The sequence below is a fragment of the Meles meles genome, chromosome 18 (genome assembly GCF_922984935.1).
Source record: "Meles meles chromosome 18, mMelMel3.1 paternal haplotype, whole genome shotgun sequence".
Lineage (NCBI taxonomy): Eukaryota > Metazoa > Chordata > Mammalia > Carnivora > Mustelidae > Meles > Meles meles.
Window position 1 is genome coordinate 7,661,241 of NC_060083.1, and position 12,328 is coordinate 7,673,568.

At 50.4% G+C, this 12,328-nt stretch overlaps 1 protein-coding gene across 6 annotated transcripts in view; it reads left to right on the top strand.

The window, feature by feature from the left end:
* Window positions 1-12,328, top strand: part of GAS7 (growth arrest specific 7) — a 200,515-nt gene that overhangs the window by 144,269 nt on the left and 43,918 nt on the right. For 5 of the 6 annotated variants that reach the window (XM_045984789.1, XM_045984794.1, XM_045984793.1 and 2 more), the window contains exon 4: window positions 11,720-11,805. The exons of the other annotated variant lie outside the window; for it this stretch is intronic. In XM_045984789.1, the coding sequence (XP_045840745.1) occupies window positions 11,720-11,805 (86 nt within the window). The remainder of the gene's footprint in view (window positions 1-11,719; window positions 11,806-12,328) is intronic. 6 annotated transcript variants of the gene reach the window in all.

Consider the following 12,328-nt stretch of genomic DNA (forward strand, 5'->3'; position numbering starts at 1 on the left):
TGGGTGTCAGGCGTGAGCTGCCTCGGCCTGTTGTGGCCTGCCACGGAGGCCGGGCTGGCGGGACTGGCGGAGCTGCAGGGGCGGGAGGGAACTTGCCGTCCATGCCAGTGGGGTCACCTCCCCCCGGCACGGTCCCTAGCAGCAGCCTGTCCCCTCTGTGCTGTTTGGGGGCCATTCCCCGAGAAGGGGGGACTGGGAGGAGCTGGATGCTGGGGCTCTGACAGGGGCTGAGAAGGGCAGGGAGATGGGCGGAGAGGGTCAGAGCCACTGATGGGAATTGTCAAGAGGGCCAAGGCGTTCGACAGAGCGTCTGGTCACTGACTTGCCCTCCTCTGCCTCCAGCCGCAGGGGGCTGGGACTTGGGATTCCCAAGTCCGGGGGAATCTAGGTCTGTCAAGTTCTCTGCCAGAAAGGGTGTTGTAGCCACGGGCAGCTGGAAGTTCTGCCTACTCTCGGGCCCTGTGGAGGCGCAGCAGGACCATCAGCATTCTGATGAAGACCCTGTTTGATCCGTTGCTTCCTTCCGCCCTTGTTAGCTGGCACTACTAGTACTGGTACTAGTTATGTACGAACTAGTTAGGTTTTCCTGCCCCTCGCGCAGTGGTTCTCACCCCTGGGGGTGATTTTTTTCAGGGATGCATTGCCCGGGGCAGCCTAGAACCCCCCTCCCCAGGGTTTATCCAGCCCCACGTGTCGGTAATGCCAGGGTTGAGGAGCTCTGTCCTGGGGTGACGCAGCACCGTTCAAGGGGCAGGTGAGAGACCGCAGCCCACTGAAATGAGAAGCAGCAGCCGAATCCACAGAAGCCTTGTTCCCTGCCTCCGAGCCCCACCTGTCGTGGGTTCCATGGAAATCTGATACATCCCTCAGTCAGCCTGTCCTCCCTCGTTCCAGGAGAGGCCTCTTGGTTTCTGTCCTTCCTGGTCCTGCATGTCAGGGTGCCTCTCCCGGTGGTGGCATCTTTGGTTAAGATATAGAAATGACCGCTTGTCAGACAGGGGGCCTCGGGAACCCTGTGTTCTCGCCAGGCCTCGTTTGGCCCATTTACACAGTGCGAGGACCTGCAGGGAGGTCGTGGCTCAGGTCCTGTCCACCCTCCATGGATCACGATTCTTGCTTCTCTCCACCCCAGGCCATGGACACATGTCAACTGCGTGTCCACGCTTGGGGATGGCGGGAGGGGAAGAGTCCTCCCCATGAGGGTCTAGGAGCCTCCGTGATATTTTGACATCTTTTCTAGCTTTTGAACAAAACCTGTACTCCAAAGAATGAATTAGTAGCCACACGGGCATTTCTCTCTATGGGGCATGCTAGGTTTTTTCCAGATACTCTCTCATTCAGTTTATAGGCAGCTTTACGAAGATTGAAGGGCTCAGTGGGGACATGGGGTTGCTGGAGCTTAACCGTCTACTGCCCCCACACTCCTGGGGTTGTCGGCTCCCCTTCGGGGGACCACTTAGGGACCCAGATCTCAACCACCCTTGTACTGAAGCTTCTGCAAATGCATGAGTGGTGGGGTTTCAAGTCTTTCCTTCAAAGACTATGCCAGATGCTATTCTCGGTACCTGAGATCAAGTCACAGACGAGCCACACCTGTGTTTGGAATGGTTCCCAGGAACCCACGTTCTAGCGGGGGACTTGGGCAAACAAGCCAAGGTGAAATGTGACAGATTGTCCTTGCATGTTCTCATGCAAGCCATTAAAATCAGATAGTGGGACAGAGTGGGACGGCAGAGTCAGGGATGGCCCCAGTGAGGAGAAGATGGGAGTGTGGTGGTAAAGTATTCTGGGCCAGGGAGAAGCCAGTGCAAAGGCCCTGGGGCAGGAGTGATGTTAGTGGGGTTTGGAACACAAAGCAGGTCAGTGTGGCTTGAGGGTGGGGTACAAGGGAGAGAGTGGTAGGTGATGAGGGGAGAGCAGTCAGCAGGGATAGAACCTGCTGGACCCCCCCCCCCAAGCTGCAGGAATGTGGTGGGATTTTATCCTGAGCATGGCGGTTGGACATGAGGGTAAGAGCTACATGAATTAGGGATGTCTTGTCTTCACGAGACACTGCCTTCTCGAAGCCGCCAGGGTGTACTTAGCTGTGTCAAGATGGCTCTTGGTTAAATAGCGACGGGCATTGCTTGCGGTGGAGGGTGGGAGGTAGGGAGTGAGAACAGCATGGAAAATTCCACCACATTCATCGACCACAGATATCCTGGAAAAGCAGGTCAGGAAGCGTATCCATGAGAACCTCCAAGGAAACCAGCCAAGGCCAGCTCAGGCAGCCTCCCCTTCGTGGAGGCAGAAGGATGAAGAGGTCCCTGGGGCTCTTCAACTCTTAAGTTGTAGCTTTGTGAGTGCACAGAGAGGCTTAAAGAGCACCTATAGGCAGCGGTTGTTTTCTTGGTGCAGGTTGGTCAGATGCTGGATGCAGAGCCCAGCCAGGTGACCAGCCAGGGGGCGAGATCTGGGAACACGCCCAGCGCTCCCCCAACAAAGAGGATTCTGCTCTTTGAGTGTTGGGTGCCACTTAGAGGGTTAGCACTGAGATGGGCAATTTTCCTCCAGCACCTCCTTGAAGATCACCGGCGTCAGGAGCTGTGTTTATCCCATAGCTTTACTGGAGGTGTTCTACGCCAGGTTTTCTGGGTGAGGTCCACGTAACTGTAAAGTTGGAGCCCAAACAGAATAGAAAAGCTCTATTCAGTCACTGCTGCGAATATTAAAAGTGATCCTTGGGCTGGTTTAATGTGCAGGGCGGATGTGGTGATTTATCGGCAGAGTGAAAAACAAGGTTCTAGGAGTTTCGTGGACGTGTCACTGGGTAAAATGAAGGAGAGTGCAAAGTAGTGTGGTCCAGTAGAACTTTCCAGGATAACAGAAGTGTGCTGTGTCTACGCTGTCCGCTGTGGTAGTGCTGGGCACATGGCTGGTGGACACATGAAATGTGTCCAGTGCAGCCAAGGAACAGAATTCCTAGCTTAATTTTACTCAGTATATCTTTTATAAAATTTTGGAGTAATTTTAGGCTTACAGAGGACTTACGAAGCCAGTACAGAGAGTTCCTATATGCCCTGGCCTCAGTTTCCCCAGTGGTTAATATCCTACATGACTGGGGTACGTTTGTCAGAAGTAGGAAACGAACGCTGTATGTCACCGTTAACTAAATTTTATGTGGATGTCACCCGGTTTTCCCCTAATGTCCTCTTTCTGTTCTCGGTTCTAATCCTGGATACCACATGGCATTTATATTTTATTTATATTTCATTGGTTCAGGACGCCTGAGTGGCTCATCGGGTAAGTGGCTGGCTCTTGGTTTCGGCTCCAGTCATGGTCTCAGGGTCCTGGGATTGAGCCCGGCATCAGGCTCTCTGCTCAGCGGGGAGTCGTCTCCTCACTCTCTGTGCTTTCTCTCTCTCAAATAAATAAATAAAATCTTTTAAAAGAAAATCTTTTTAAAAATAAATAAATAAATGTAATTGGTTAACATTTAAAGAGCTCCCTATGAGTAGCAGTTGTCTCATCAGCTGGGGCAGGTGTAGAGAGAGAGTGAATTCCTTTCCGAGCTTCCCGCCCTGGGATGTGCATTTGAGCTTTCGTTTTTCTATTTCTTAAAGGCGGGAGGAAATCCCATCTTCTAGTGATTCGCCCTGCTGGTGAGGGGGTGGGAGTTATCGGGAAGCCTGGGTTCACATTCTGGCTTTGCCCGGCCTGTGGGCTTGACCCCACTGAGGGACACTTAGGTGAAGGGCTGGCCTCCAGATCACAGGGGAGTGAGCAAGGTCCCTTTGAGCACATGGAGCAGCCAGACAGGAGGAGCTTTCTGCTTCCCCTGAGCAGAGGCCCCGGGGAAGGGGGTTCCCTCCCTCCTCATCCCCAATCAAAAAATCCTAAACCAAAAAACCCTAACAGCTGTCCTCTCCCACATAGTTGCAAAGCAGGACCCTTCCTGGGTCCTACAGAGTTAGCAAGTCACCAGGCCTAGAACCTTTCCATGGCCCTTAGCCAGATCTTACCATTGACTCAGGAAAGGCCAGGGGCTGGGGCACCACCCGCTGGAAGGGGGCTCGCATGTTCCTCACCGTGTCTCATCAGCTCTGGCCCCAGAAGATCTCACCGAAACCCCGACAGTAGCCACAGGCTTTCAACCATGTACAATCATGTGGGCAGATACATTGTGGGTTCTATTTTGGGGAATACAGTTGATATTCTAGACAGCTGGGGAAGACCATGAAAAACCAGGTGGCCAGACAGATGTTTCCAGGCCCAAAGATTCTAACGTACCGCTGCTCCCCGAAGCAGAGCGACCGGGTAGACGCAGCCTCCCTCGACCACGTGGGCTGTGGTGAGGGCGTGAGGCAGGGATCGTGCCCACGGTACCATCGGAGGTGCTAAGCACAACACTGGCCCCGGCACGTGGTTCACCCGACTTCAAAACCCACCTTCATACAGCCACAGCTATTCCAAAGTGGGTTCTGTGGTATGCTTGCTTTTCTGCCCCACAGGGGTTCTGCGTCCGTGTGAGTGTGGGAACACCACACACACTGTTGCCTCGTTTGAGGTTCACTGAACACATCATGGCATGTGCGAGTACCTGTTTTGTAGGGCTTCGCAGATGTTGGGTTTTCTGCAGATGGAAGGTTTGGGGTCACCCCGCATGGAGCGAGAATGTCAGCAACAGGTTTCCCAATGGCGTTTTCCCACGTCACGTCTCCATGTCACATGTGGGCCATGTTCTCGATCTTTCAAGCTTTTTCATTCTAATTATATTTGTTGTGGGAACTCGCTCTGTGGTTGGAGATCTTTGATGTTACTGTTATAATTGTGTTGGAACGACCATAAGCCATGTGCCCTGTAGGATAGTGGACTTCACTGATGAGTGTGGTGTGTGTTCTGACCGCTCCACCGACCAGCCATCCCCCCACTCCCTGACCTCCTCCTCTCCTCGGCCTTCCTGTTCCCTGAGACACAACCATATTGAAATGTGGCCAATTAACCCCACAGGGGCCTCTAAGTGTTCATGGGAAAGGAAGAGTCACGCATCTCTCACTTGAAATCACAACCTAGAAATGGTTACACTTAGTGAGAAAAGCATGTTGAGAGCCAAGATCGGCCAAAAGCTTGACCTCTTGTGCCAAAGCGAGCCAAGTCGTGAAGTTGTGAACGCAGAGGAAAGTTCTTGAAGGAAAGTACACTGCTACTCTGGTGAACATACGAATGGCAAGAAAGAGAAACAGCCCTCTTCAGCGTGGAGAGTCTCTGTGGTCTGGACAGAAGGTCAAAGCAGCCCCAACACTCCCTTAAGCCAGAAGCCTAACCCAGAGCAAGGCCCTAACGCTGTTTAATTCCATGAAGGCCGAGAGAGGTGAGGAAGCTGCAGAAGAAAATTCTGAAGCGAGCAGGGGTTGGTTCAGGAGGTCTAAGGAAAGAAGCCGTCTCCCTGACGTGAAAGGGCAAGGTCAAGTAGCAAGTGCTGCAGCAGGTTCTCCAGAAGAGGGAGCTGAGATAACTAATGAAGGAGGTTACACTCGGCAGCCGATCTTCAGTGTGGGTGAAACTGCCCTCTAGTGGAAGAAGACACCATCTAGAACTTTCATAGCTGGAGAGGAGAAGTCAATGCCTGGTTTCAAAGCTTCAAAGGACAGACAAGCTGACCCTCTGGCTAGGAGCTCTTGCAGCTGGTGACTTTAAGTTGCAGCCCATGCTCATTTACCATTCCAAGAATCCCAGGGCCCTTCAGAATGATGCTAGATCCGCTCTGCCCGTGCTCTGTCCATGCACAAACAAAGCCTGCAAGACAGCACATCTGTTTACGACATAGTTTCCTGAGTATTTTAAGCCGCTATGGAGATCCACTGCTCAGAAAAAAGGATTCTTTGCAAAATACGGCAGCTCATTGACCATGCACCTGGTCTCCCCAGAGCTCTGATGGAGATGGGGAGTGAGATCCGTGTCGTTTGCATTCCCACCTGCACAACAGTCATCGGCAACCCATAGGTCAAGGAGCCATTTGTTCTTCAAGGTTCATTACTTAGGAAATCTACTTTGTAAGTCTCTAGCTGCCACAGACAACGATGCCTCTGACGGATCTGGGGAAGGTACATGGAAAACCTTCTGGAAAGGAGTCTCCCTTCTACATGCCATTAAGAACATTCATGATGCATGAGAAGAGGTCACAAAATCAACATGAACAGGAATTTGTAGGAAGTTGATTCCAAGGCTCAAGGATGACTCTGGGGGTGGTCAAGACTTGAATGAAGGCGGTCACTGCAGATGTGGTAGAAACAGCAGGAGACCTAAAATCGGAAGTGGAGCCAAGAGGTGGGATTGAATGGCTGCAGTCTCATGACAAAATCAGTGGATGACGAGTGGTTTCTTGGGGATGAGCATAGAACGTGGTTTCCCGAGATGGCGTCTACTGCTGGTGAAGAGGCTGAGATGACAACAAAGCATTGAGAATATTCTGTGACCTTTGTTGATTAAGTCGACTCCAATATGAAAGAGGTTCTCCTGTGGGTCAGATGCTATCACACAGCATCACATGCTACAGAGGAATCAGTTGCGAAAAGGTCACTTGGTGCAGCCAATTTCGCTGTTGTCTTATTTTAAGAAATTGCCACTGTCATCCCAGCCTTCAGCACCCACCACCCGGAGCAGTCAGCAGCCGTCAACGCTGAGGCAAGACCCTCCAGCAGCAAAAAGAGGAGGCCTCAGATGATGGCTAATGGTTTGGTTTGGGTTGTTTTTAGCAATAAAGCATTTTTAAATTAAGTATGCATGTATTTTAGACACAATGTTACTGCACACTTGATAGAGTATAGCGTAAACATAACTTCTATGTGAACTGAGAAATCAGAACTTTCATCTGACTCTCCTTCGTGTGATGTTTGCTTTATTAGTCTGGATCCCAACGTGCAGTATCTCTGAGGTGTGCCTGTATGTAGAAAGGCCTCCCTATAGTAAAGCAATTTATGTCTGAATAATGGGAGCACTTGTCCCAAAGTCTTTGGATCATAAGACTCGACCTCTACCTTCACTGCTTCACACGTGGAACAGACATCATGCTGTATTTGTGTTGTGTGTCGCACGCCCTGGGAAACGCTGCGTTCCGCCACGTTGACTGTGTGAATTGGAGGAGGGGGTGGGTTTTAGGGGCAAGGCCTCGGGGCTTCCGGTCCTCTTCAGCTTGAGGAAAGAAGGTATGTGTTTATTTCAGAAAAAAGAGAGATTGTACCAGACCTAAAGGAGGCAGAAAGGGGGCCGTCTCCAGGGATGATGTTCTTGTTTGAAAGAACAAGTCTACTCTTGGGGCCTCTTAAGGAATGGAAGTGTGGACAGTGGGGTATGGAGGATGGAGCTTTCTCAACTGGGGGGCTGTAGCTGGAGGGGAAGCAGAGCTCCTGGGAGTGTGGATTCTGGGCAGCAGGTGCTGCTGGCTCTTCTCTGTTGCGTGGCCTCTCCTGACAACTCTTGCTGTGCTCCTTTCCTGTTTTTACTCACATGCTCTCCCTCTGCCCCCAGAAGACCTGCTTCTTTCCCGTTCTACCCCCATACCTGTCCTCTCCTCTCGTGACTCCTCTCTCAAGCCCTCTCCCTCTGTTTAACTGCACACAAAGAGGAATGAAATGTGTGCATGTGTGTTTGTATTTGTGTTTGAAATTATGAAAGTTACAACATAAGAGCTTTCGGTTCCCTTTTTATCTTAAAAACAGCTGAATTTTGACATTTTACTTTTTTTTGTATCCCCAGACATTTTACTTTTTTTTTTTTTTTTTTTTTTTTTTTTTTTTTTTGGTATCCCCAGACTGAGTTATGTTCCCGTGGTTATGAGCAGTCCTTGACCAATTTTATTTGAATCCCAACCCTACCCCCTGGAGGCTGGAGGCTTCAAAAGCACCCATTTCTGGCCTTACTTGTTTTGCATCTAACCCCCGGTAAGCTGAGAGAGCCCAGAGGACTAGAAATAATCAGGGATGCTCACAGGTGAATTTTATCTGTTCAGCTCTCCCCTGATCACTTCTGAGTGTGCCTGGGACTGGTAGAGGGAAAACACAGCAAGAGAAGGGCAGGGGAGAGCTGCTGGTTGGGGAGACATGGTTGGATGGGAAATCATTTTTTCTTTCCCAGTAATTGTTTTGACATGGAGAGTAATTAGCCAGCAGCTGACAGCTCAGAACTGAAGTGGGAACAAGGGAATGGATTAGGAGCAGAATACCCCTGTTTTCGGCAGTTCCTGGCCACTGTTCATGTGGCGGGTGGGGCGCCTGGGGGATGCTGAAAGCAAAGACAGACAGTGGTGTACCGAGGGTGCACTTTTAGGTGCCATGAGGGGAGGGAGTGGGGGTCAGAAGGAACTGGGGACATCCTTGGTGTGCGGGGACCCAGAATCATCAAAGGTGATGACTGCTTCCAAGCTAAGACCTGCTCAGGTAAGAATGGACGTATTTCGTGTTCTGTAGTCACACGGAACTATGGTTTGGTTCTTCTGTTGTTACTTTTGGTAGATTTTCAGGATCAGAGTAATGCTGACTTTTGTATAATCAACTGAGAAATTGAACACATGTTTCCAAACTCTTGGTGTAGTTTGTGTCTAGGTATTTTTTTGTTGAGCGTTTGGACGAATTTGCCCATAAAACCGTCTGGGTCCGGTGCCTTTCGGAGGGGGCTCATTCTTCATTTTTTAAAGCTTTTACTCATTTTGGTGTTTCTAGTATCCTTTGAAACTGTTTTTGATCAGTCAATTTTTTAAAAAGATTTCTTTATTTATTTATTTATTTGACAGAGAGAGAGAGAGAGATCACAAGTAGGCAGAGAGGCAGGCGCCGGTGGGTGGGGGGATGCAGGTCCCTGCTGAGCAGAGAGCCTGACGTGGTGCTTGATCCCAGGACCCTGAGATCATGACCTGAGCTGAAGGCAGAAGCCCAACCCACTGAGCCACCCAGGCGCCCCCGATTATTCAATTCTTATGGAAGGTTATGTATTCATTAGCCCGCAGTCATAAATCCTCTGTTCTTGCATTTATAAAAGAATCTCTTACAAGACCAGCTTATGTTTTCTTTCCAGCTCCACATTCTGAGCATTCATGCACTCTCTCGGGCTCAGATGAGATGGGCTGACCTGCTTTTTTATTGTTGTGATTCTCCCCCGCCATAGCCACCCCCACACAAAGAGAACTCGCCTGAGTTGCAAATGTCATCCTGTTTCCTAACCCATTCATTTCTATGGCTGTACTTGTATCCCTTTCTCATGTTTTCCTTTTTTTACTGTATTGGCTTTTAAAAGTTTTTCTGCATTCTTAATTTGAGTGCTCAGTCCATTTATTTGTTTCTCCTTGGTTTTGGTAATGGAGTAACAAAGGCTACGAATTTTCTTCCAAATATAATTCAAGCCTTATCCCATCTGTTTTGACATGTTCTTCCTGATTATTTTCTAAATATTGTGTTAATTACGGTTTTAAAATTTTCTTTGACCTGACACTAGGCGGGCATTTTCTTGAATTTCTAATTATTTGGGAGTTGGGGTAATGGAGACCTTGTGTATTTGTTCTTTTGTTACTAATATTTGCTCTTATTGCTTTCTGGTCCAAGAATGTGGCCTGTGTGATTTATGCCTTTTGTGATTTACCAGGACCTTGTTTGTGGCTTTCGTATATGCCCAGGCTTTTTAAAATGTTCTATGGCATGTTGGCAAAAGATGTTATCCTGGGCGCCTCGGTGGCTCAGTCGGTGAAGTGTCTGCCTTCGGCTCAGGTCATGATCTCAGGATACTGGGATCGAGCCCCGCATTTGGCTCCCTGCTCAGCTCCTCTAAAAAAAAGATGTTATCTTTGTTGTTGGCCCATGATCTGTAATACCTAGCTCATTCAGCCTTCTCAATGAATCACTGAGATATTCTACATCCTCACTTTTGTCTAACGACTGAAAGCAGCACGCTAAGGTTTTCTCCTGTCGTCTTTAGATTTTTCAGCATATGTGTGTTCTCCGTTTCAGTGCTGTGCTGTTTGATAAATGACAGTTCTCAAAGATAACGCCTTCACCGTGGGTTGTACTGATCATCAGTCTGTGCCCTTCCTGGAGTAGCTTATGTCAACAGGAGTAGCTTCTTCTCGATCCCCTCAACGTTCTCTGATGCTCTTGGGATCCCACGTCCCGCTCCCCTTACATCAGGGGGGCTTATGGAGAGCATCAGCATTTAACCGGCTGCTGAGGGACCTGAGTGCAGACCAGGGCTGTGACTGGCCATGCGGGTTAATTTCTTGGTTGCAATGGGGGACAACCACGTGTCTGGTTTTCTGTTGCCTTCCTGTGTCTATGCGCACCCTTCTCCCAAGTATCAGGCCAGCCCTCCTGATCACGGAGATGCCCAGCTACCCAGAGGGGTCTGCAGAAGCGGTCTGTTTCTGCTCCGCAGGGGGGACTGGATTTTTTTGCTGCAGATGGTGGAGAATGGGGGACACGCCCAGCATGAAAGCGATCCTGTGTGGGGTGGTCTACATCACCCCATTGCTTGCCTCCAGCAAATCTGTGGATGTCAGTGACTTTCAGCCAAGCTCTCCCCTTGCTTCCTGCCACACTGCAAGGCATTCCCAACAAGAACCATGTGTTGGACCTCAGTTCGTATATCTTCTCCGGGCATCTGCACGGTCTGTATGTTGTGGCAATAATCTCCAAGCCTCGGCATGCAAAAAGCACGCTTCGCTGGTGTCTGGAGATCATGCAGGCTTAGGGCTCAAGGCAGCGGGATTCAGGAGCAGAAGCAGTGACCTCCCCTCCCTCCGTCTACCCCTCTCTCCTTCTCATGAATTATTTCCTGACTCTAAGCCTCCTTTGGCAAGTATTGCCACCGTTTGATTTTCATGCAAACGGAGTAAGTTTCGAGACTGGGTAGAATTATCCCCATCTCCCAGATCTAGAAGCTGAGGCTCACGGAGGAGGAACGGCTCCCTAAGCTCACGTAACCACTTTTAAGAGAGAGCAGGGCGTACTTGCAGCATCAAGAACACGCGGGGCTATCGTTGGGAGCTTTGAATCGGCTTTGATGGAGACGCGCCGTGGAAACTGGCAAAGGCTACAAGCCATCCCCCCCCCCCCGCCCCCGCCTTAGAGAGCAGGCTGATCAGCACACCTTGGGAGCATGAGTGTCATAGGGGTAGAACTCTTTCTTTCTTTCTTTCTTTTTTTCTTTCTTTCTTTCTTTTTTACTTTAGGAAAACTGAGATTCAAAAGGGATGCCCCGTGATCCCCTCTGGCTATTAATTAGCAAAGCCAGATTTCATGGAAATCAGTAAACCCCATGCTCTTTCCATTCTATACTGGTATTACAGAAGGCGAGGTGGGGGAGGGGGTCCTTTGGGGACCTGCCGGCAGAGGGCGGAGGGGCCTCCAGACTCCGTGGGAAGAGCCCAACCCTGGATCAGCACCTGTGGCTGCTGATGTGGCATTTCCAGTGATGGCTGTAGGATTGCAGTGCCCTCCTATTATGAAGCACGTCCGTCCGTCCATCCGGTTCAGAAATAAACACGGTCCCCCGAGAGTTCTGCTTTTGGGAGCTGGGGGTTAGCGAGATGCTTGTGGCCCGTCTCCAGCTCCATGAACCCTGAAGAGATGGTCCTGGCTTGGCGAGACATCTCAGAGGCTGGCAGACAGTGACATGGGCAAAGGGACCGCAGCTGCAGGCACTTGGCGTCACCCGCGTGTGGCCGGCATGGCCTCTGAGCAGTGTTTCTCTCCCACAGTGAATGGATACCACGTGGCAGGGACCCCAGCGTACCCTCCCGAGACTGCCCACATGAGTGTCCGAAAATCTACCGGTGATTCCCAGGTAAGGGGTTGTTTTACGGGAGGTAGGGGTTGCCCGCTCGGCAGACCCATGGAGATGTCTTGAAGACAGCACTGGCCGGGGGTCCAGGTGCCCGCAGCACGGGTGTGCCCCACATAGAAAGCGACTGTATATCTGGGTCATTCCCGTGCACCGTGCTTGGGGGGGAACAGGCGATGGTGGTTTGTTGGTTTCCTCTAGGGGTTGAGGGTGGCTGGAGTGGGGTGATGGTGACGGATTGTAACCTTCATTAGGGCAGAGGGGTCACCCCATCCTGCCGTCTGGATTCCTGATACACACTGTCTCGGTTTCTATCACTTTAACAAAATGGGTGGGGTCAGACTACTTTCCTTCTTCTACGCGCCCCCTCCCCCCCATGCCCGGACTTATATATCCTCTCTGGAGAAGGGAATTCGGTAAAATGTTTTCTCACCTTTAATAATCTAGCACAGAAACCACGATGGGATGGGAAGAAACGGGAGAATGGTTTAAGATTCATTCCTGTCCTGTTTTCTCATTCATCCTA